General features: G+C 43.2%; 1 protein-coding gene across 3 annotated transcripts in view; it reads left to right on the top strand.

Annotated features, from left to right (window-relative positions):
- Positions 1-24,646, top strand: part of COL5A1 (collagen type V alpha 1 chain) — a 177,036-nt gene that overhangs the window by 125,241 nt on the left and 27,149 nt on the right. For all 3 annotated transcript variants that reach the window (XM_083722005.1, XM_083722007.1, XM_083722006.1), the window contains exons 31-48: positions 182-235; positions 5,288-5,341; positions 7,881-7,925; positions 8,038-8,091; positions 8,213-8,257; positions 8,983-9,036; positions 9,211-9,264; positions 11,322-11,375; positions 13,185-13,292; positions 13,716-13,805; positions 14,389-14,442; positions 15,527-15,634; positions 17,896-18,003; positions 21,173-21,226; positions 22,774-22,827; positions 23,445-23,552; positions 23,654-23,707; positions 23,813-23,920. In XM_083722005.1, the coding sequence (XP_083578131.1) occupies positions 182-235; positions 5,288-5,341; positions 7,881-7,925; positions 8,038-8,091; positions 8,213-8,257; positions 8,983-9,036; positions 9,211-9,264; positions 11,322-11,375; positions 13,185-13,292; positions 13,716-13,805; positions 14,389-14,442; positions 15,527-15,634; positions 17,896-18,003; positions 21,173-21,226; positions 22,774-22,827; positions 23,445-23,552; positions 23,654-23,707; positions 23,813-23,920 (1,260 nt within the window). The remainder of the gene's footprint in view (positions 1-181; positions 236-5,287; positions 5,342-7,880; positions 7,926-8,037; positions 8,092-8,212; positions 8,258-8,982; positions 9,037-9,210; positions 9,265-11,321; positions 11,376-13,184; positions 13,293-13,715; positions 13,806-14,388; positions 14,443-15,526; positions 15,635-17,895; positions 18,004-21,172; positions 21,227-22,773; positions 22,828-23,444; positions 23,553-23,653; positions 23,708-23,812; positions 23,921-24,646) is intronic.

Raw genomic sequence — 24,646 nt, forward strand, 5'->3', positions numbered from 1 at the left:
TGAGCAAGGCTTGCACTGGGTACAACTGCACCACCCTGTTCTGAATAAGACGAATGATAGATACAAGTCCGTTTTTGGTATTGTGTAAGCATAAAGGTTAATTCTGGAGTTAAGTTAAATATAGAGTTACCCAAATGAAACCTGTTCTCTTCATTTCTTAAATATTGGTTTGTTTTTACAGGGCAAGCTTGGCGTTCCTGGGTTACCGGGATACCCTGGGAGACTTGGCCCCAAGGTAAGCCTTGTTTTGTTTGTGAAGAATTATCTGTTTGGGATGCTCACATTAGAAAGTTTCAGAGATTGCTATACCTCTAGGAAGAAGGTCTTGTATCTGATAGATGCCTCTCTTCTCAAGTTTCTTTTTAAATTGTCCGAATTTATCCTCCTGTCGGAATGATGTATGGTCTAGCAGTGGAGCCAATGGTGAGAGCTTGGGGGCCAGAACTAAGTCCTAGTCCCTCCATTCCAGCAGCCTTTAAAAATGGAGTATGGATCTTTCTCCACTCTGTCCGGGATAGTTTTAGGAAAGGAAGTGCCCCTACTCATGGTGAAGGGGGAGGGGCCTCAATGTGCACCCATGTAATGTCATTTTGTTCCCTAATCAAGGGGATCTGAGATTTAATCTGAAATGCTCTAAGACGTCCCTTATTATGACATTTCATAATTTATTCTAGATTTTTCCCCCTGAATGAGACAAATAGAATTAGCTTTCATTGCCATTTTTAAGCAGAGAAGAGAGAATACAGATGAGCAAAACCTGAAAAAAAATATGAGAACTTTAGAAGAATAGACATTTTAATCACAGCTATCCTGCCAAGCCAACTGAGATTTGAATGCTTCCATTTCACCAATTCTTGGGAAATATCTTTGAGCGAGTTTTATAGTTTCTGCAGCTAAGCTGCTTAAGATCTGATGTTAAATTAATGCCAATATATTTAAAGGCACCGTGAGCAATACTAAATTCTGATTGTGATATTAGTTGTTCAAAAGTCATTGTGGGTAAGTTAATTGGAAGAATGGCAGATTTTGCATAATTTATTTCCAGTCCCACAGCTGCATGAAATGTATTCAATTGTGTTTTGAGTGGTTGGAGTGCATTAAGAGAGTCAGAAAATTAACCAGTGTCATCAGTGAACATACTGATTTTGTGCTCAATATTTCTAATTTTCACACTCTAAATAGTTGCATCTGCCCGCAAATGAATGGCAAGCACCTCTATCACCACTACAAAGAGCAGTGGCGACCTTGAAAAGTGCCCCTATTGAGGTGGATGGGTTTGGTGTCATACCCATTTACTGTAATGATGGTCTTAGACTGTAGGTAAAATTGATTGATTGTATGCAGGAATTGCTTACCAAATTGTCATTTAGATAATAAATATTTTTTTAAAGTGCCATTGAATTCTGTCAAAGATTTTGAAGGCATCGAGAGAAATTAAAGTTCCAGAGGAGTTTTGTGTGTGGAGCTCATGAATAACAATAAGGATTCTCCTTACTGTCTCATATATTCCTGTATGGGATAGAGCCAGTTTGGCCAGTTGAAATATATTGTCCAATAAAATTATTAATCTTTTCAGCCATTACTGCCGTGAAAAGTTTTGCAACGTTAATAAGAGCAATAGGTCTATAAGAGTCCCTGGTTTCAGCAATAGGGTCAATACTGAGGTTCACCGTGTTTGGGGAATTTCACTTCAATCTAAAATGGAACTAAATAGTCTAATTTACCAGAGTGAGAGCTCCATTTCAAATGCCTTATAACAGGCATAGGCAATCTCCGGCTCTCCAGATGTTTTGGAACTACAATTCCCATCATCCCTAGCTAACAGGACCAGTGGTCAGGGATGATGGGAATTGTAGTCTCAAAACATCTGGAGGGTCGGAGTTTGCCTGTGCATAATATTCCCATGAGGAGCGTTCTGGTCCTGGTGATTTGCCCAATGTTAGTCTTTTTATTGCTTCCTGTACTTCCTATTGGGATATTGGTTGATTCAAATAATCCCTGTGCACCTCCGACAAAAGGCACACTTGAGAGAGATAAAGCTCTAGAGAGGAATGTGAAGGATTGTCAGGATGAGTACAGGAAAGTATAATATTTTTGGAAGATTTTACCAATTGCCAAAGTATCAATGGCCCTTCCTGGAGGCTTTCGTCAAACACCGGACTATCATAATTGGTATGATACAGAACCAACCTTGCCAAACATGCAACCTTTAGCTGCCTTGGGAGCAGAAAGCTCCACTTGTGCAGAATCACATGAGCAGTGGAGATCTACCACACAAATTCCCAGGCAAACATGGGAGCAAGCAGGGGCCATCAGCTTTACTCCAAGCCTTAAATTCCCATGACAGGATGATAGATACAAATACAAGTACCTCTAATATTTTGACACTGGATAACTGCACTCTTGATAGGTGAATAAAACAGACAGTATTGTGCTCAAGCATGTGGTGTCCTGTTTTTCTTATTTATCTTGACATTCCAGGGGAGATTGCCTTTTCCTAAGTTGTGGGAGGGCACCATCAGCTATGTTAACCGATGTTGAAAGTTGAAGATCTTTTAGCATATTTTCAGCTGGTTGGTTGTCACCCACCGTACACTGTCTGTGCTGAGCTACTAATATTGAAAGGAAAGCCTCAATGGTAGGCAATGCCAGGCTCCTTCAGGGCGAAAATCTCGTTGCTGGGCAAGAGTGACCAGACCAGATTGATTTCTTGAAATATGGCAGTGCTGGATTCTTCATATTTTAAGCCCCTGATGTTACAGAGTGCTTTAACTATGGTAAAGTCTATAATGCTTAAAGCAGATGACAATATTACGTGAGGCTTCATCCATTTTGCTTCGGCCTCCAGGGACTCTGTGTGCCCTCTCCACATCTGCTATTGACATGGTGGTATTTATATTCAAAGTAATTATCCAATCCACCAAAAATTGAGCCACACCTCTCCTTTCCTGATTCTCTGGGTAGGCCTATGTTTTTTGGGGGGAAATACATCTATTTCTGTCTGATAGTTTCTCGAGCTTCAGGGCACGATCCTCCATGGCCTTATGCATTAATTGTATTTCAGATTGATTGGTGGTTGCAAGATTCAGCACTACATTTGCACTTTGAGAGCGGGTTAATTAGAAAGGATTTTAAATTTCTGTGAAAATGGTGCCAATGCTGTGGTCTAGTCACACGTTAGGGCATGGCAGATTCTGTCTATGTATAGTTACAGGTAGGTAGCCATGTTGGTCTGCCGTAGTCGAAACAAACAAAATCCTTCCAGTAGCACTTTAGAGACCAACTAATTTTGTTATTGGTATGAGCTTTCGTGTACATGCACACTTCTTCAGATACCTTCAGATACCCGTCTTCAGATACATATCTGTCTATGTAGGTATCATAGTCTCTATTGGCCTGCATAAGTGCTGCCACTTTTCTGCCATTTTGCGGGCAACCGTTCCCATTAGACATATTGGTGTCTGAGGCCTTGTCTGAGTCCTCAGATATTGAGCCTTGAGTTTGCTCAGACATTAGATCGAAATGTGTGGACTTGAGTTTAGATCCTCAAAATCCTTGAATCATTACTGTTCCCAGGTGTTAATTTTTTTGCTGTTCCAAAGCCTATGGTTGTCCCTCAATGCGATTTTCACCCTGTTGTGTTCAGAGACATAAGATTATGTCTCCATTTAGCTTTGCAGTTAGCTACGCCACCCCTACCCCCCAGTTTTAAACACAAAAGCAATTTTAAATAAACAGGTCTTCAGAGCCTGCAAACCTTTTGCAAATCTCTAGGAAAATTTACGCTCATAATAAATGCCTCTTCAAGACGAGAGCTCGTAGCATTCAAGCTGCCTCATCAACCTTAAATTATTAAGCAGGGATGCTACTCCAGGCGCCAGGAGTGCACACGAGAGATCCGACAGGGTACCAGGGGAGTAAGGAATCAAAGCATCCCGGGTGATGCCGCTGTAGGCGCTCTGAGGAAACCCTTTGATGCCGGCATCGACTGCCTCCCTCTCTGTGCTTCCACTCTGAGCAGTCTTAAGGAGGAGAGCACCAAAGCCAGGCTCCCATATTACTCTCCATGCAAACTGTTAGATAATTAATTAAGGATAATGATTACAAAGGCAGTGCCACTGTAGCATAAAAGTGGTGGCCCCATTTCTAGGATAAAAGGGGGTGCCAACCCCATGCTCACTTTCATTTTGAGTGGGTGTCCACAAATTCTCTTTTTTAAGAAAATGAAAAATACCCTGCGCTTTGATTAGAAATCTCTCTCTCTCTCTCTCTCTCTCTCTCTCTCTCTCTCCCTCTCCCTCCCCCTCTCCCTCTCCCTCTCCCTCTCCCTCTCCCTCTCTCTCTCTCTCTCTCATATTTTATCACAGCCTCTAGAGATACTGTGTGTTTGGAGCAATGTTAATGTTGTTGTTTTTCTTTGATTTTTTTTTATAAAGCATGGTGTTTTATTATTTATTTTTAGTGCTTGACGGGTGGGGGACAGATTTGTTTGATGTTTGAGACATAATTAACCAGAAAGATTTGTTCCTCGCCTGGATATATTTCACAGAATCATAAAATCATAGCGTTGGAAGGGACCCCAAGGCTTAGCTAGTCCAGCCCTCTGCAATGCAGGAATCAGAGCTAGATAATATTGTTTGTATCAGTCAAGTAATATTCCACATAGCACTTCCAGTGTCCTTTCAGTGTGTTTCCTCATAACAGGGCAAAGTCACCTATCATGTTCTTCTCTGTGAAGATGACATTCGAAAAAAGCATCACCCATAGTTTTGACAATTCCTTAAACACCCTTTTCCAAAGAAATTGCACATATTTACAGCCCCACCACATGTGAACATAATTTCCTGTTTCCTGGATTCAATAATCTTGTTATAGTGTTTTACTGATCACTATCTGATGTGTTTTAGTGATTGTAAACTGCTTTGTGAGAAGATGGGTGCTGGGTAGAGCCAGTATGGTTTGTGGCTAGAGTGTCAGACTAGGACCAGGTAGACTAGGCTTCAAATCCCAACTAGGCCAAGAATCTACCTCACAGGGTTGTTGGTGAGGATAAAATGGGGAGGAGGGGAACTATGTAAGTCAATATAAGTGTTTAAAATAAACAAAGGAATGGTCTTGGAATTTCACTCTTTTGGACTTGTTAAGGGCTCCACAACAACTTCGTTTCCTTCTCTTCTCTTGGAAGTGCGATTCTTTGGTCGCTAGGGTGCCTTGTGATGTTATTTTCGCAGCTACAGAATGTTCATAGTGACTTCCTACACGCTCTTTCTCTTTTCTCTCCCTTCAGGGCTCCATTGGATTTCCAGGGTTTCCAGGAGCAAATGGTGAGAAAGGAGGAAGGGTAAGAGCCTTTTATTTCTTTTTATGCCAATGCTTGACTCATTCCTATTGCAGAATTGTAGAGTTGGAAGGGACCCCATGGGTCATCTAGTAGTGAAACCCACATCACTCTTTGCCCTGTTCCAAAGCCCCAATTTTTTCCTTCAGTGCATGTTTATGACACCTGAGGATGGGGAAACCAAAGCGTAAGGAACGTTACCAGGATCCCTTGTGATTAGGATAACACTGAGGGGCTGGTTAAAAGGCTTTTTGTTTATTTGTCCAAGTGCAAAGCAAACTCCATTTCCATAATTATGAGACCGACTGGCAGTCGGGTGGGGGAGGGCTCTCATGTTCTTCAACAGCACCCATGTTACAATGAGAGAGCATGGACAGCGTTAAATTTCCCTTTTGCTCTCATTTAAATTCAAATTGCTTCTAACAGGCATGCTTGATCGGAATGCAGGAGGTATAAATTGCTTTTCAACATGTTAATATTGTGCCATCTAAATTTAGTTTACATAACTTGAGGACAGGAGGGGGGCCATGTACTTTCTATCTCCCTCCCCCCAGCCCGGCTGCTCTTATTTTTCTGGTGCACAATTTTCGTCCCTTGATTGTTAGCCACAAATCACTTCCCCACCCCACACCCCTAGCCTGCTATAGGGGAGGTTTTTGGCAGCTTTTCATTCCACTGAGTCGTGTCTTACAAAATGCCACCCTCTCCTTGCTGAATCATGGGACAAATTCAAATGCCAGGCAGTGAGGAAAACTAGCAGCGAAAGCACCACTCTACTGCAACTGTCTGAAGCCCAGCCCAACTCATAGAATTACAAAGTTGGAAGAAACCCTGAGGGTCATCTAGTCGAATTTCCTGAAATGCAGGAATCTTAACTATATAAGACATGACAGATGACCATCCAACCTCTTCTTAAAGGTAAAGGTAAAGGTACCCCTGCCCTTACGGGCCAGTCGTGTCCGACTCTGGGGTTGCACGCCCATCTCGCTTAAGAGGCCGGGGGCCAGCAGTGTCTGAAGATACTTCCGGGTCACGTGGCCAGCGTGACAAGCTGCATCTGGCGAGCCAGCGCAGCACACGGAAACGCCGTTTACCTTCCCTCTAGTAAGCAGTCCCTATTTAACTACTTGCACCCGGGGGTGCTTTCGAACTGCTAGGTTGGCAGGCTCTGGGACCAAGCAACGGGAGCGCACCCCGCCGCGGGGATTCAAACCACTGACCTGACGATTGGCAAGTCCTAGGGGCTGAGGTTTTACCCACAGCGCCAACCTCTTCTTAAAAACCTCCAAATGAAGGAGAGTCCACCAGCTTCTGAGGGAGTCCATTCCACTGTCAAACAGCTCTTACCTTCAAAAAGTTATTCCTGATGTTTAGTTAGAAACTCCTTTCTAGTAACTTGAATCCATTAGTTTTGGTCCTACCCTCTGGAGCAGGCAAGAACAAGCTTTATCCATCTTCCATTAGACAGCCCTTTAGATATTTGAAGATGGCTATCATATCTCCTCTAAGTCTCCTCTTTTTTAGGCTAAGCATACCCAACTCCCTCAACCATTCCCCATAAAGCTTGGTTTCCAGACCCTGGATCATCTTGGTCTCCCTCCTCTCACCCATTGAAAGTCTGCATTTTGTCCCGGGTAGCATTTGACTGAACTGATATGATGGAGCAGGATGTTCATTAACATTCTGGCTGCTCAGAGTAGATTGCAAACATTTGCAATCCAGATAGGGAAGAGGATGGTGTCAATTTGGCTGGGGGAGCCTATAACTGCCAGGAGACAAGAGTCAGGGGTGGGAGAAGCTGCAGGATTGGAGAGTGAAGAACAGGTACAGGAGGAGGGAGAGATCAGCCAGGCAAGTGTAAAGTCAAGGGCTTCCATACCTCCTCCACCTGTTCATATCTCTTCTACTCCACTGTCTCTTGGAATCAGAAAAGGATTGAAGCAGGAGGAGCAGAAACAGGTTACACCCAGGCAGAACCTTTGTCTGCTTGTGCGGAGCTTGGGTGGGGCCAACACATAAGCTGAGGTCAGGGGCAGGACCTCTCTTTTGCTGCAGCTGCCTCATTGGGTGCATACCTAGAAGTAGCTGAGAGACATACGACTGATGGGCATGCCTTTTCCTAACGTGCAAGTACAGTGGTACCTCAGATTAAGTACTTAATTCGTTCCGGAGGTCCGTTCTTAACCTGAAACTGTTCTTAACCTGAAACACCACTTTAGCTAATGGGGCCTCCTGCTGCTGCCGCGCCACCGGAGCACAATTTCTGTTCTTATCCTGAAGCAAAGTTCTTAACCTGAAGCACTATTTCTGGGTTAGCGGAGTCTGTAACCTGAAGCATATGTAACCTGAAGCGTATGTAACCTGAGGTACAACTGTATAGTTTTGATGATAAAGAGTGAATTCCTCACTCCGGACATCCCATGCCTGAGAGTGCCATGACATCCAACCTTTGCTTGAGCACCTTCGATGAGGAAGAGTCCACCACCTTCCAAGGGACTCTGTTCCAAGTGATTTAAGGTCACCTCTTTTTTTCTGGTTCTAGGGTACTCCTGGTAAACCTGGACCAAGAGGACAGCGGGGCCCAACGGTAAGCCACCCTGTCCCTTCCTGCTTCTTGGCTTCTCTGGGATTGGCTTTTGGGCCAGTTTCTGCATCATCAGACAGGTCACACCGTAACAAGTTTCCTTCCTTATCTCAAGGGTCCCAGAGGAGAACGTGGTCAGAGAGGCATCACCGGAAAACCAGGACCCAAGGTATTTGGGATTCCAGACACCCTCCCCCCAGATCTATGTTGTGTGTTTAAACTGATGTTTATGTCCTTTTGGCCTTGGTAGCCCTCTCATTCTAATGTCCTTTTTTTTTCTTCATTAAAAGGGCAACTCTGGCGGTGATGGGCCCCCTGGTCCTCCAGGCGAAAGGGTAAGAAAAAAACAGACTGAGACAGGAGCTTAGATGAGAGATAAACAAGGGGCAACTTGCTAGAATTTCATAAAATTATGTTACAGCAGGGGGGAGAGGATAGAGAGAGGTTTCCCACCCACCTCTCCTGACACTGGAACTTGTGGGCGTTCAGTGAAGCTGAATGTAGGAAGATTCAGAATAGAGGAAAGAAAGTCCTCCTTCACACAGCACATAGTGAAATTGGGGAACTTGCTTCCGCAGTAGGCAGTGATAGGCACCAACCTAGATGGCTTTAAACTAGAATTCAACAAGTTCACAGAGGAGAAGGAGGTTATCAATTTCTGATAGCCACAATGGCTATGCTCTGCCTACATGGAGGGAGACAGTAACATTTCTAAACATCCATTTTGGAAACCTCAGGAGAGGAGAGGGCTCTTGTCCTTGAATTGTGCTTGCAGGTTTCCCTTTAGGACAGGATTCTAGACTAGATGGGACATGGGCCTGATCCAACAGGCTTTTCTTACGTTCTCATGAAGGAAAGTTGTAGTAGTAACAACAACAACAACAACAACAGAAGAGCCTCCCTCTGCTGTAATTATGCACCTGCCTCTGACTGATGGATCTTGAGGTTCTACCAAACCTGCCCCACCCCTTGCTCTAGAGCCCACCCCCAAGTGAGAGGCCAATTGCTTTAGCATCACCAGGTGGCAACACTAACTTTCTTGTGTTCTTTTGTCTCTAAGGGTCCTCCAGGGCCCCAAGGACCTACTGGCTTTCCTGGACCCAAAGGCCCTCCAGTAAGTACAACAAGGAGAGAAGCATCTGCCCTTGACCCACCAATGCACCCAGTAAACCAAAACAGAGCTTTAAAAACTCTTACAAGACAACCCACTGGCTCGGATTCATCACACCTTGTATGTGAAGAAAATCTTGCTGGCTGTGTCCTCTTAGCATTTTCTTTCCTCCTCTAGGGTCCACCAGGAAAGGACGGGTTGCCAGGACATCCTGGGCAGAGAGGTGAAACTGTAAGTACACAGAGATATTCCCCATTCTGATAGGTACTTGATGTGTGGTTGTATTCTGTGTATTTGTATGCTTTGCAGAGGATTCTTGGGCATGTTCCACTGCAGAATGAGAATTCAACTTTCTGCTGGGGATATGTGTTGGAAGACCAACTGTGGCAGTCAGGATATCTTGGAAGGCCAACCATGGCATTCATTATATCTTGTAAGACCAACCATGGGATTCAATATATTCTGGAAGGCCACCCATGGCAGTCAAGGTACCTTGGAAGGCTAACTGTGGTCAAGATCTCTTGGAAGATGAACCATGACACTCAAGATATATTGAAACACCAACCATAGCACTTAATAAATCTTTATGGGGCATTGTCTGCCATTGCTGATCGTTTCATTGTGAGGAGCCACTGATAAACATCTAAGGGTCCCCCTAGACATTATTTGAAAATCAGTGGTAAGTACAACAGGCAACCTATTGTGCACCCTTTTCAGAAGGAATTAAAAGGGGACATTTCAGCATTTCAGGGGACAATAAAATGAGTGGGGGAATGTGGCACATAGCACCATCATCAGTATTCCTTTGGTTAGGTTGTAGCCGGTTGCCACCATTCTTCTTTAAATGACAACTGAGAATTCCTGCCTCCTTGGGAACAGGAGTTTATGGCTTTACTCTTCTGCTAAGGTCCTGCTTGTAGGCTTCCCATTAGGGCATCTGTTAGGCCACTAAGTGAATAGGATGCAGAACTAGATGGGCCACTGGCCTGATCCAGCAGACTCTTCTTAGGTTCTTACAAATCCCTTTTTCTTCTTAGAGCTCATTCATCAGAGTCTTACAGCCTAAACCAGCCTCCTCTGCTGAAATCTGGTGCCCTTCTGATGTTTTGCACCCCAACTCTCATCATTACCAGCTAATTGTGCTGGATTTGGGGGGGTTTTGGTGCAAACCATCAGTTCTGTTGCACTTGATTCATACACCTTCCAATCTGTGGAAAGTTTTGGTTCAGTAACAACCAAACTTTTGAACCTCATATAATCTGCTTTCCCATCTGATAACCTGCAAATATTCAGATACTCCTTCTGTCGCCTTTCATTTCCCTATCACTATCTCTTTCAGGATTTATTTTTTTTATAATGTATGTAAAACAGACAGAACAATTATAGCAACAGATGAAAATGGAAACAAAATATGACAAACATAACTACAAAATAGGCAGCTAGAATGAGTCCACTTGCACATGGGTTAAAATAGCAAGGCCACTCTTAAGTAAAAACTATCAATATTATCTATTTATCAAGTCTAGTTCTAGATTTGCCAGGCTGGTGACAAGGGCTGTCTTGAAAATGATGGCTCTGTTGTTTATGTCATAAAGGAATTCCAAATCATATTTAAAGTATCTGGAGGTTCTGGTCCTTGTCAAAATTTAAAATTATGCATAATTTTATCCATTTTAGTTATATTCCAAAATAGGTTGGCACCATGTCCAGTGTCGGATTTTGCGCTGTTTTCCATTGAGTTGCAATTACTATCTGAATTGCCAATAATATAGAATCATAGAATTGCAGAGTTGGAAGGGACCTTGAGAGTCATCTGGTCAAACCCTTTGCAATGCAGGAATCTCAACTAAATCATACATGACAGATGGCCATCCAATCTCTGCTTTTAAAAACCCCAATGTAGTCTACCACCTTCTGAGTGAATTTGTTCTACTGTCATACATATGACCAGTTCTTTTGACAATATATCTACATTGGTACCATCAAAAATATTCACTAAGATTAATTTTGGACAACAAACAATAGTTTCTTTAGTAATACCTATCATTTCTGTCAAAATTAAATTCCAAGAGTCTTGCACCAACATACACTCCAAGCATAAATGATAATATGTATCAAGTCCTTTGGGATTTCTCCCTCTTTCTAAGACGATAAGAAAACTTATTTGGAGAAAATAAGCTAATCAATGTCAGCTGGATCATTATCTTGCATGATAAAAGATTAGCAATTTATTTAGCTATCCACTGCTCTTTTAAAACAGTAATTTCTTATTTACTTTTTTCAAACAGGGTTTCCAAGGCAAGACAGGTCCCCCTGGGCCTCCCGGAGTTGTCGGTCCTCAGGTAAGCACCCCCTGCCCACCCAGCCCAAACCACCCCATTCTCTTGCCAATTTCCTTCTCCCAACCTTACAGGGAGAGCTGCCAACTATCCAATTATCTAGCAATTAGTAGACCCTGTCGGATTAATGGCAGAGTTAATTCTGTAAGCCCATGTTTGTTTCTGCTTTCTGGGGTGTAAAAGTTGACTGCCTGGTAATTATTATTTGGATATGCTAAAACGTAATTAGTGTAATCTTTGGAAACAGCATGTTGCCAAGGTATTGTTAATGGAGTCAATGAGAAGTTTTGCGATGTTTGCTTTTCCTTTGTGAGGAGATGCAGGATTGGGACACTTAGGGGTCTGCCCACACTCCCATTTGTCTCATGCTTTCTTATAATTTGCATTGGGTCAGTAGCACTGATCTGAAAGCTTATCATTTCTAAGCCCAATGCAGAAATGCGAAAACCTTTTTTTTTTTTTTTTTTTTTTACAAAAATGGTTTTTTTACAGAACAAACAAAATACCCATTAAAACCCAATTAGAAATTGGTTCTTCTTCTGATCCATTCTTTTTTTGGGGGGCTCCTGAATGGAAAAACACACACTTTCCCTTGTGACACATTGTGTAGGTGTTCCTCTTTCACCTCCCCACTTCTGTCTCCGCCTATGCCTTGTGTAAAAATTTCCAGTTGCCTCAAGAGCCTCTTGATGTGCACTTCTGGTTCTCTGCCCTACACTATTTTTTTTAACAAAAGGGTTCCCCTTTTGCGCTCATGTGGGCATTGCACATATATGTGTACGTGTGTGAGAGCGAAAGCAGCTTCCCTTTCCAGTGCCAGTAGTATCAGATGTGTCACCACAATGCAAAAATGGGGAATAACAGGGGAATGTCAACCATCCACGTAGCCCCCCATTCCTTGGCTGCAGCAGCGGTCAGCACCCTGTGCTATTGACACCACTCACATATGGGCTATGTGAGTGGTCTTCCTTTAATATTAATCAAATTACAGTCTATTTTTAACTTGCTCTTGTTGGACTTCCCCTTGGGGGTTCCAGAGAAGTGGCAATATTTTTTTAAAAAATTATTATTATTATTATTATTATTATTATTATTATTATTATTATTATTATTTTATTAATTGTGTGCTTGTGAACATGTGCACAGGAACAAAATGGACTTCAAGAACCTCTGAAAAAGAGCAATAGGAAAACAGGGCATGCACTGCAGTGCTGTGGCACAAGGGGGCAGAGAAAGGGGTGGTTAAGAATGAAGAAAAGTGGAACAGTGATGGACAGGATATTGTGAGCTTCTATGGGTGCCTCATTGAGTAGTTGTGGAGGAAGGTGTGGGATGAGGACCCAGAATCCCAGACAAAACTTGTGGCAGTACTAATCTGCACTGCAACAAGCAGTAGAAAACTTGGGACAAATGGAAAAGTGGATATGCTCCCTCTCCACTGCTGTTGCTCTCCACAAACTGTTGCTCCCTCTTCACTGGTCTGAGAGTGGCTAAGGGAGCAGAAAGGTCAGGACCACCAAGATGTAAGTAGATGTATTCATCCATTCAGTTGCAAATTGCATAACTATTTAAAACAGTCCCAGTCCTTAGGCAGAATATACAAATATGCACAGATTTTTATAGATGTGAAAAGGTTGCAGCACTTGGGACTTACTTATTCTTGCTAAACCACAGAGCTTGATATACCTCTCAGATCAAGCTCCCTCTCTCCTGTTCCGGTATTTTTGCATGTGTTGTTCTTGCTTTCAGTGTCATATGGAAAAGAAGTCTCTCCTTCTGTGCATTTAATTACTCTCTATGCTTTCCTCGTAGGGTCCTACTGGGGAAACTGGTCCAATGGGTGAGCGTGGCCATCCAGGGCCCCCTGGACCTCCAGGTGAACAAGGACTTCCTGGGTTAGCTGGAAAGGAAGGAACAAAGGTGAGTCTGTTTTGATGCAATCAAGGACTGAACCTGAGCGAGACCTTCTACATGCAAAACAGATGCTCTACCTATCCCTGAGCTATAGCCCCTCCCCAGGTAGGATTGGTCTGTATTGACCATAAGGGAGAACTTAATGATGTCCCTCATCAATTTGATTTCTCTCTCTCTGTTAAAACAAGAAACTTTTTAAAAATTGGCCCAAGGAATAGGAATTGCTTTTTTTAAAATGCCTCTTGATTTGTTGTTGTTTTTTAAATACATTTTGTTTATTATTTTTATTTTACTAATTTCTGTTCTTAACATTTGAATTCTCACATTATAAACAGAATGTTAACAACAAAACTTTTTTAAAAAATCCAACTGTGCAAATAAGCAATGAGTTTCTCCTTCCAATTCTGAACCTTGAACCTTTCCTTGCAGGGTGACCCGGGTCCTGCTGGCCTTCCTGGAAAAGATGGTCCATCTGGTCTGAGAGGATTCCCAGGAGATAGGGGTCTTCCTGGTCCAATCGTAAGTAACAGGACTTACGTTGGAAGCATCACGCTGTGCCTTCTGCTAATTTCCCCCAAACAATTTTAATAGTTTCTGCATACCAATTTGAGTCTGAGATGACAGAACCATATAATTGGTGTACCTCAGTATGTTCCTTTTCTGTGAGCCTGGAAATGCTGGAAGGGTAGCTTTATTGGATGAGTGGACAATGATATCATTCACATATATGATAACCAAAAAAGGGGGCAGCAAGCCTTACACTTTTGTTGACTGTACAGCTGACATTGCCTGTCTACTCTAACTTACATTTTATTTCCAGTGCACAGGTTATTAATTATGGTCACCAGTCGACTAGCCATCCCTAGCCTCCATAATTTGAGCCAGAGCATAGCTTTGTTGGTTATATCAAAGGCTGAGGTCAGACAGACAAAAACATCATTTAAATATTTCTTGGGGGTGCCTGCATATTTCTCTCTTAAATGTTTTTTTTAAAAGCACTAGTATACAGTTGACTTCCCCTAACAAAAGCCTGATTGGTCATCTGCTAATTTTCCATTTGGGTGACCTTTCTCCCCTTTCTCTCCCATCTTCTTGCCTGCAGGGACCTGTGGGATTGAAGGGCAATGAAGGACCTCCTGGACCCCCAGGCCCAGCAGTAAGTACAAAACTTAGAATTGCCTTGAATCTTCACATTTGCCAACAGCCAAATTCTTCCACCTTAGAAATGCTGCAGACTGTTCAGTTCTTGTTTGCTTATCTTCTATTCAAAGCAAATTGCTGCACCTAAACTGTGGCATCTGGTGTCTGGCCCTGGGTTCTTTGGTAGGACTGGATTTCCTGTATTGGTTCTACAGAAAGTGGGGTTCTACTCTTGTTTGAGAGCCAGCAGTATGTTGACCCATTAGGAAGCTGAAAGAGTAGCCCTTATGTAGAGGGTGTAACGAGGCTGTGATTTTGGTTTTGACCTGCATTTGTCACAATCAGTGCTGTTTACATGCTGCTGCAGTTCAGTTTCTTCCCAATACTATGTTATTAGTCTCACTGTCCATTACTTAATGTAAGTTAGGTAACTTTTTACATCATGTAGGTAACAACTGACATTGATCTCAATGTAATGGAAACATCAGTGTGATGTATAAAAAGCCGTTATACATTGCTTATGGATGTTAATTTTTCTATTTTGAGAACCAGTAGTTGTTAGAAGCATAAAAGCAAAGAATTGTAGAATTAGAAGGGTCCCTGAGGATCATTCTAGTCCAACCCCCTGCAGTGCAGGAATATGCAACTGTCTCATACAGAGTTTGAACCTGCAATGCTCTGTTTACACAGTCAGAGGCAGTAATACTTTGAATACCAGTTGCTGGAAACCACAGGAAACAAGAGAGTGCTCTTTTGCTAAGGATTCTTACTGACGTCTGGTTGGCCACTGTGAGAACAGGGAACTGGACTACATGGTCACTGGCTTGATCCAGAAGAGATCTTCTTATGTTCTACCTCCACTGTTGGATGCAGTAATGCTTCTGAGTACCAGTTGCTGGAAGCCACAGGAGGTCTCCATCCCACAGGAGGTCTCCATCCCTTCATTAAAGAGGGCTCCAGGTCTGCAAGCAGCCTGAAAGAGATCACTGAACCTGAAGTTAGCAAATGATGTTCACACTCACATAATTTTTGATGGTTTCATAGCAGCCTTTGTCTCGTTGTTGAATGTCCACCAACCCTCTCTCCATCCTTTCATCCAGGGCTCTCCTGGTGAGCGAGGTCCTGCTGGCTCAGCTGGCCCCATCGGTCTGCCAGGGCGGCCTGGACCACAAGGGCCACCGGGCCCTGCTGGTGAGAAAGGGACCCCGGTAAGTCTTACATTCGGATCACGGTCAGTGGGTGGGGCTGGGGTGGTCTGATCCTGCAAGTGATGCAAGTGGTTAGTTAGAATAATAGAATTTTAGACTTGGAATGAACTCCCTGCAAAATAGGCTAAGCAAGATTAAAACTTGGATCAAACATCTAAACGTGTAATGTGGTGAGATGCGTGGGGGAGAAGCCTGTGTGTGTGTGTGTGTGTGTGTGTGTGTGTGTGTGTGTTTTAAAGGTATGATAATTCAATAGAGAGCTTCCATATTCAGTAGCAGTGTATCTCCTGGCTCCCAGTCGCTGGGGATGTACCACTGGGCAGAATGGGTGGGTAGGTGTTGATGTTGATGGTTGATGACCCTTCTTACATGACACCCCTTCTGTCTGGAAGGAGGATATCATTATTATTCTTGTTTTCCTTTCCCCTCCACTCTGGGCCATGATGATCTCTCTCTCCTTTCCCACCACACACAGCTTGTGACTTTCAGAGGCACGGAAAACACAGCCTCAGTAAGTCCTTTTCCCTCTTGCCTGCCCGACACCTCGAACTGAGTGTTGGCGTAGAGTTTTTGAAAGATGGCAGCCAGGCCTGAGGCACTAATCTCCCTCTCCAAGCTGTGTCGCAGATGTCTGCACCGTAGCATTTATATATGTAATGTTTTCAGAGAGCTGAAATGGGTAGTTTATCTGATGCCAGATTGGTTACTGCAGAGAGTGCCTGGAATTCAAGGGAGAGGATGAAGTGATGCTCTTGGAAAGGAGAGAAACATCAAACATTCATCCTGTTGCAGGCAGGAGGAGGAAGTACAGGGCAACTACCTCTCTCTGCTCACACTCTAAATCTAGGCCTTCAAGTAAAGGAAATGCTTTGAAACAGCAACTCATAAGAATGATAAAGCCATAGAAGTCTAGAGTTGGAAAAGACCCAAAGGGCAATCTAGTCCAACCCCATGCAATGCAGAAATGACAACTGAAGAAGCTAAGCTAATTTCAAAGTTTGCAGTATTTCTTCTCCATTCAGTACAAAGCATCAGTGACATTTGAAGCTAAAAGTCTGCCCACTGAAATGTAGTACCTCGGCTAGGATGTACGACGGAATATTTCCACTGTGAAAGGCTTCAGCCCAGTGGCAGAGCACCTGCCTGCATGCAGAATGTCCCACTTTCAATTCCCACTTGTAAGGCTGGGAACACCCCCTGCCTGGAACCCTGAAGACTGCCTGCGGTCAGTCAGTGTAGACAATCCTGAGCCAGATGGACCAGCAGTCTGAGTAAGGCAGCTTCCTATATTCCAAATTAATTCAGCCTTTTCTTGAGAACTATAAGGACTAAAACCTTACTTTGTGCTTAGGGAAGGGCCATGGCTCAGTGGCAGAGAATCTGCCTTGCATGCAGAAGGCCCCATGTTCAATCCCCACTGGTTTCTCCAGGCAGGGCTAGGGAAAACACTCCTTGCCTGAAATCATGGAGATAATCCGATAAGACATTGTGGAACAGGAATGCAACACATTTGGCCCTCCAGATGTTGCTGTACATTAACTTGCATCATCCCTGACCATTGTTCATCCTGGCAGCAAGGGCTGCTGGGAGTTGGAGTCAAACAACAACTGGAGAGCCAAAGGTTTCCCCATCCCTGATTTTTGACTCAATGTAAGGCACCTTCCTGTATTGTTATTCAGCGTCTTCGGTCAGTGGTACTTCGCATCACATTACATGCAGGTTCAGTTCCTGGTGGCAACTCCAGGTGCAGCTGTGAATATACTGTGCCTGAAATCCTGGAGAGGTGCTGCCCGTCAGGGTAGACAATACTGAGAGATGGACCAGTGGGTCTCACTCTGTATAAAGCTGCTGATATATGTGCTTTCTTAATATATGGGGTGTGTGTGTGTGTGTGTGTGTGTGTAATACATATACATATATTAAAGGGGGGGAAACTTTAGTTGCACATTGATGGGAGGGGAGATCCATCCTGTCTGAGCTCATTACTTACTCTCTGATCTAAATCTCCTCCTCACCTTCTTGAGGTGGAGACAACTAGAGAGTTATTAATATTTGATGTTTTGTTATGTTTATATACGTGTTGGAAGCAACCCAGCCAGATGGGTGGAGTATCATCATCATCATCTTACTTTATTTTTTATTCCTCAGAGCAAGGATCGGAGTTAGGCTTGTTTTAAAATGAGCAAGTTACATGTGTCAATATAGTGGAGTGGAATTTGATCTGGGATTTTGATTTCTCCTCCCCCTCTAACCTTTCTTAGGGTGAAAAAGGCCCTCAAGGACCAGCTGGTCGTGATGGTATCCAAGGTCCAGTTGGGCTTCCTGGCCCAGCAGGGCCTGTTGGACCACCAGGGGAAGATGGAGACAAGGTAGGAGACATTTCCCAATACCACCCTATGCCGCCCCCCAAATAATCAGGTTAGGAAAACCTTTTTTTTTTAAATAATTTTTTTATTGATTTTCCAATTTTATCAACACAGCAACACTAAACAATACATACAACAACAGACACACACAAAAAGAAAACATAGATCCAACTTTCTTAACCTCCTTTTCATAAGCCTCTTTTCTCGGACTTCCCCATACCTTCCCCTTTTTGCATCCTAGTTTCACAATTTTTCAGCAACTCTTTTAACCAATTAAAATTTAAACTTATTCTCCTTTTCAATATCACATTAAATGAAAAAGAATAAATATAGCTGTAATTATACATCTTCCTTTCCCTTCACACTTTAACACTCCTCAATTTTATAGCGATTTTTAAGATATACTTTAAACTTCTTCCAATCTTCCTCCACAGTTTCTTTCTCCTGGTCGCGGATTCTGCCGGTGATTTCTGCCAGTCCCATAAAGTCAATCACTTTCGCCTGCCATTCCTCCAGCGTGGGTAGCTCTTGTGTCTTCCAATACTTTGCTAGTAGAATCCTTGCTGCCGTTGTGGCGTACATAAAAAAGATCTTATCCCTCCTTGGCACCAGTTGGCCCACCATACCCCAAAAAAATGCCTCTGGTTTCTTATGAAAAGTACATTTGAGTACTTTCTTAATTTCATTATAAATCATTTCCTAGAAAGCTTTAATCTTCGGGCAGGTCCACCAAAGGTGAAAGAAGGTACCTTCAGTCTCATTACATTTCCAGCATTTATTATTGGGCAAATGATAAATCTTAGCAAGCTTGACTGGGGTCATGTACCACCTATAAATCATTTTCATAATGTTTTCTCTTAAGGCATTACAAGCCGTAAATTTTATACCTGTGGTCCACAACTGTTCCCAGTCAGCGAACATAATGTCATGCCCTAGGTCCTGTGCCCATCTAACCATTGCTGATTTAACAGTTTCATCAATTGTATTCCACTTCAACAGCAAGTTATACATCTTTGATAGATTCTTGATATTGGATTCTAACAATTCAGTTTCTAATTTCGATTTTTCCACCTGGAACCCAATTTTCCTGTCTTGTTTAAAGGCCTCCATTATTTGATAATAATGGAGCCAATCTCGTACCTTGGACTTTATCTTCTCAAAACTCTGTAATTTAAATTCGCCACTCTCTATTTCTAAAATCTCAGAATATTTTGGCCAGTTGGTTCTCGTGTTTAGCTTCTTCACCTCTTTAGCCTCCATTGGTGATAACCACCTGGGAGTTTTATTTTCCAGCAAATCCTTATACCGAGTCCAAACATTATATAATGCTTTCCTGACAATATGGTTTTTAAAACCCTTGTGCACTTTAACCTTGCCATACCAGATATATGCATGCCAACCAAACATATTATTAAAACCTTCCAAATCCAGAATGTCTGCGTTTTCAAGTAGTAGCCAGTCTTTCAACCAGCAGAAAGCTGCCAATTCATAGTACAGTCTTAAGTCTGGCAGGGCAAATCCCCCTCTTTCTTTTGAATCAGTAAGTATCTTAAAGTTTATTCTGGGCTTTTTGCCCTGCCAGACAAATTTAGATATATCTTTCTGCCACTTCTTGAAACAATTCAGTTTATTCACAATTTGTAATGTCTGAAACAAAAATAACATTCTAGGCAATACATTCATTTTAATCACTGCAATTCGTCCTAGCAAGGTAAGCTTCAAGTTCGACCATATTTCTAGATCTTTCTTAATCTCAGTCCAACATTTATCATAATTGTCTTTAAATAAATTCACATTTTTAGATGTCATATTAATTCCCAGGTATTTCACTTTTTTTGCCATAATTAGACCAGTTTCCTCTTGAAACCTCTCTCTTTCCACGCTTGTTAAGTTTTTTTCCAAGACCTTGGTTTTTTGTTTGTTCAATTTAAATCCTGCTACCTGACCAAAAACTCGGATTAGTTCTAAAACTCTTTTTGTACTAGTGTCTGGCTCCTGTAGGGTCAAAACTAAGTCATCTGCAAAAGCCAAAATAATAACTCTCTAGCTCCGACCTGAACTCCTTTAACCAGCTGGTCACCCCTTACCATGTTTAACAGAACCTCCAGGACTAATATAAAAAGTAACGGGGAAATTGGGCACCCCTGCCGTGTCCCTTTTTCTATAAGAAGTTCATTCGTAACCACATTATTTACAATTAATTTTGCCTTTTGTTCCGAATATATTGCACCTATACCATTTTCAAATCTTTGGCCTACCCCCATCCCATGGAGATTCTTCTTCATAAACTTCCAAGAAATATTGTCAAAGGCTTTCTCCGCGTCCACAAAAATCAAGACTGCCTTTGTATTACTATTAGCTGTCAGCATTTCTATTATGTCAATTATGTTCCTTACATTATCCGATAGGTGTCTACCCGGGAGAAAGCCTGCCTGGTCCTTATGAATCTCCTCCACCAACACTTTCTTCAATCTTTTTGCCAAAATGTCTGCAAATATTTTGTAATCCACATTCAATAAAGATATTGGGCGGTAGTTCTTGATCTGTTTTTTATCAACCTCAGTCTTTGGTATAAGTGTAATAAAAGCTTCTTTCCACGATTCAGGTTAGGAAAACCTGCCACTAATCAATTATCAATCTAGCATGTATCCAGTGAAGGATATCCTCCTCTCCTTGCTAATGTTCTCACTGGGTTTTGTTTAACCTGCAGAGGGATTGCTCTACATTGTTGTGGAAATGAGCCTTCAAGATAATCGTTTGAAACGTACACCAGGGTATCCCTTTGTTTTCTGATGTGCATGTCTGGAGAGTCACCTTGGGTACTCTGAACATTGTACAAAATGCAAAAGATTTAGTCAGTGGTTGACACACAACACGCAAATATACTGGGAAATTAACAAAAGTTGCAAAAAGGTTTCAACAAGTTACTATAATCAGTTAGCCCTTTTAAAATCAGCTTTCTTAGCATTATGTGGCAAGCTGTGGTTATATATGATAGAGTGTTTTTGCACAACTAGTGCAGGATATGAACCAAGCTAATGCCACCCTCACACACACACCCCTTATTGATTGCTGACCAGAGGAATGCTCAATATCGTTAATCCTGAAACCAAACTTTATTGATTGCTCTAACAAAATATAATGCTGTTTATGTTCTCCCCTTGTTGAATAGGGTGAAATTGGTGAACCAGGACAGAAAGGAAGTAAAGGTGACAAAGGGGAACAGGTAAGGTGTGGTTTTCCTCTTGAGGTGGGTTGTTGCAAGTGGCGATGTAAGAAGGTATTATTTTCTGTTCCCTGTGGGAATCAAACCACAGGACAACTTTTGTTCTTCACCTGATGCTCCTCTTTATTCCAAGTACCTGGGAGAGGTCCCTGAACTCTTGAGACCCAGAGTCCTCTGAACACACTACAAAGTGCACAACATGGATGTAGTCATTGTCACGCAAATCACAGAGACTAACTTCCTCATATATAGTGGAATACTACAGAGTGTCCAAAGCAATGTTGCAGAAATAGTTTTTCATCTTTTAGATTCAGTTTGTGTAGCAGTTATTTAGCTCTCCTGGCAGTCTGAGGTTACTCAAGTTAGAACATTTTTGCACAGCTTATATCACCCTCATCCTTATTCCATATCAGATTCTCTCTTATTTTTGGCCAGCACTAAGTTCATTAAGGGGTTAAAGCCTCAGCGCCTAGGACTTGCCGATCGAAAGGTCGGCGGTTCGAATCCCTGCGGCGGGGTGCGCTCCCGCTGCTCGGTCCCAGCGCCTGCCAATCTAGCAGTTCGAAAGCACCTCCGGGTGCAAGTAGATAAATAGGGACCGCTTACCAGCGGGAAGGTAAACGGCGTTTCCGTGTGCGGCTCTGGCTCGCCAGAGCAGCGATGTCACGCTGGCCACGTGACCCGGAAGTGTCTCCGGACAGCGCTGGCCCCTGGCCTCTTAAGTGAGATGGGCGCACAACCCCAGAGTCTGTCAAGACTGGCCCGTACAGGCAGGGGTACCTTTACCTTTACCTAAGTTCATTATCCTTAATCCTGAAGCCAAACCTTATTGATTTCTCTTACACCTGTACCTGAAAGATGGTATTCCCTCAACCAAACCTGCCCAGGTTTTGAGATCTTCAGGGGAGGCCCTTCTCTTGGTCCTGCCACCCTCGTAGGGCCACTTGGTGGGGATGTGGGAGAGAGCCTTCTTGGTGGCTGCTCCCAGACTTTGGAACTCCCTCCTTAGAGAAGCCAGACTGGCTCCCTCCTCATTCTGTTGGCAGGTGAAGACTTCCCTTTGCCAGTAGGCTTTAGAGATCTGCCTGCTCTTCATTAAAGAGCTGGTGCCAAGCTGTTTTTATTGTAATTATTGGTATGGTTTAAACTGATTTTATATATGTATATAGTTCTAATTCTATCAGTGTATACCATAATTATTTTTTAATTATGGTTTTTGTAATATGTTTTTAGTAGTTCTTGTTTTTCTCTGTAAGCTGCCTTGAGAACTGTCAGGGGAAAAGGCTGAGTATAAAGAAGTATATAATAATAATGGTCTCATACAGCATTCTTTTCATTTTGCTACCAAACCTGAATTTCATTTCCTTGTGTTCATCTTCCACTGAACCTGGCATTATTATGTAATTTGGTTATCTTGTTATTACGTCATTCCACCCTGTTTGTTTCAATGAAAAGGAAACGCAGTGTGGGGGAGAACATGTCGTTTGCAGGTAGGCAGCTTGCTATCCCCTGGTCATTTCACTGAGCATGCATCTCTTTTTTTCCAGGGTCCACCAGGCCCTACTGGTCCACAGGGCCCAATTGGTCAACCAGGTCCAGCTGTAAGTATGGCTACTATTCTCAATCATCCAATATCTTGTCAAACTTCACTTATGTGGGAACTGTACTGGACTTCATTCCAGGAATCCTTGAATATGTGAAGATCATAGTCTCTGATCATGTTCAGAGTGCCTTTCCTCTACCATTGAGAAGCCACAACCTGTTTCCTAGGATTAAAGGATCTAGTCTTCTGGCTTCAGGCTGAGCTGGGACCTCACAGCCCTTTCTCCTCAAAATTAAAGCAGGGGCAGCCAATGTGTTGACATCCAGATGTTTTTGGACCACAACTCCCAAAAGTCAACATATATTGATCGGGGTGGTGGGAATTGGAGACCACAACACCTCAAAGGCCACCCCCAAATCAAGCCCTAGGTGGGGACATGACTGTAGAAACAAAAAGGGAAGAGACTCATTTCCTTAAGTTTCTCTCTTCCACCAGTTACCAGCCATCCAAATGAAACATGCTCCGTTCTGAGATGGCAGCCACAGTAGGGTAAATTTGCTGTGCTGAAATCCGTCCGTCCTTCCTGATCTGAAAAAGCCCCAACCATGTCCTTCATAAGGGATTTACTCCATCCCCTCATTCATTTTGGTTGGGTTTTTGGGGGGTGTTTTTTAGGGAGCTGATGGTGAGCCTGGCCCTCGAGGACAGCAGGGTCTCTTTGGTCAGAAAGGGGACGAAGGACCAAGAGGATTCCCTGGCCCTCCAGGACCTGTGGGGTTGCAGGTAATTTCCAAAACAAGTTAAAGGTGATTTATGGGAGGAAGGGAAAGGAAAGAAATGTGTGATTCAGATGCTCTACTCACTCTTCTGACACTGTTCCACAGGGCTTACCAGGACCTCCTGGTGAGAAGGGCGAAACAGGCGATGTTGGCCAAATGGTAAGGTTCCCATTTTCCCTGAAGTGTTGCTATTGTTGCAGTCTGCTTATGCCAAAAGGTTACCTTTTTCACCAATTAAATGTCTCTTTTTTTCCTATCCTCCAGGGTCCTCCAGGGCCTCCAGGGCCAAGGGGTCCATCTGGAGCCCCAGGAGCTGATGGGCCTCAAGGTCCACCAGGTGGGATTGGAAATCCTGGATCTGTCGGCGAGAAGGTAACCTATCTTTGTCTCATCTCTATGCCCAAGTCCTTTGGGGTGGTGATTTGAGAGGAGGAGATGAGCATCTGAGCAATGTTATTATCTGGATATAGGTAAAGTCAGGCAAGTGATGGATCTTGCCTAGGCTATAGCTCAGAGGGAGAGACATCTGAAGGAAAGCCAAGAGTATGGTTAGCTCCAGTGTTTTGAGGGTTCCTCTCACCAAGAGGCCATCAGGGGACCATTTAACCATCAAAGGGTGGTCACGGCAAGGAGATTGAGAATCTGCTCAAGCATCCTTGGCCACTTAAACGTTTAAGCTAGACAAAACACTTGCTAGATTCCTCATTTCAGCTTTCGGTGGTCATGCAAGAGATGGCTATGATCTCCCTCCATGGTCGGCAGCAACCATGCTTCTGAATACCAGTTGCTGGAAACCGCAAAAGGGGAACTGCTCTTCCTCTCAGTTCCTGCTTGTGAGCTTCCCATAATGCGTTGGCCACTGTGAGGACAGGGCACTGGACTAGTTGGGCCACTGGCATGACCCAGAAGGCTCTTCTTACTCTTTTATGCCACCATGGAATCAGGCAAGCTTGTGGTCTGAGGGGTTAGGAAGTTTGGTTTCTAAAATACCCAGAGTGGCTCCTGCAGAGTGAGGTCATACACACCACTGGACGGAGGTTTGAGCTCCAGGATTGTCAGAGAAAGGAGAACAGGAGGCATAGGAATGTCAGTGGTGAG

The sequence above is a fragment of the Podarcis gaigeae genome (assembly GCF_964106915.1).
Source record: "Podarcis gaigeae genome assembly, chromosome: Z".
NCBI classification, from domain to species: domain Eukaryota; kingdom Metazoa; phylum Chordata; class Lepidosauria; order Squamata; family Lacertidae; genus Podarcis; species Podarcis gaigeae.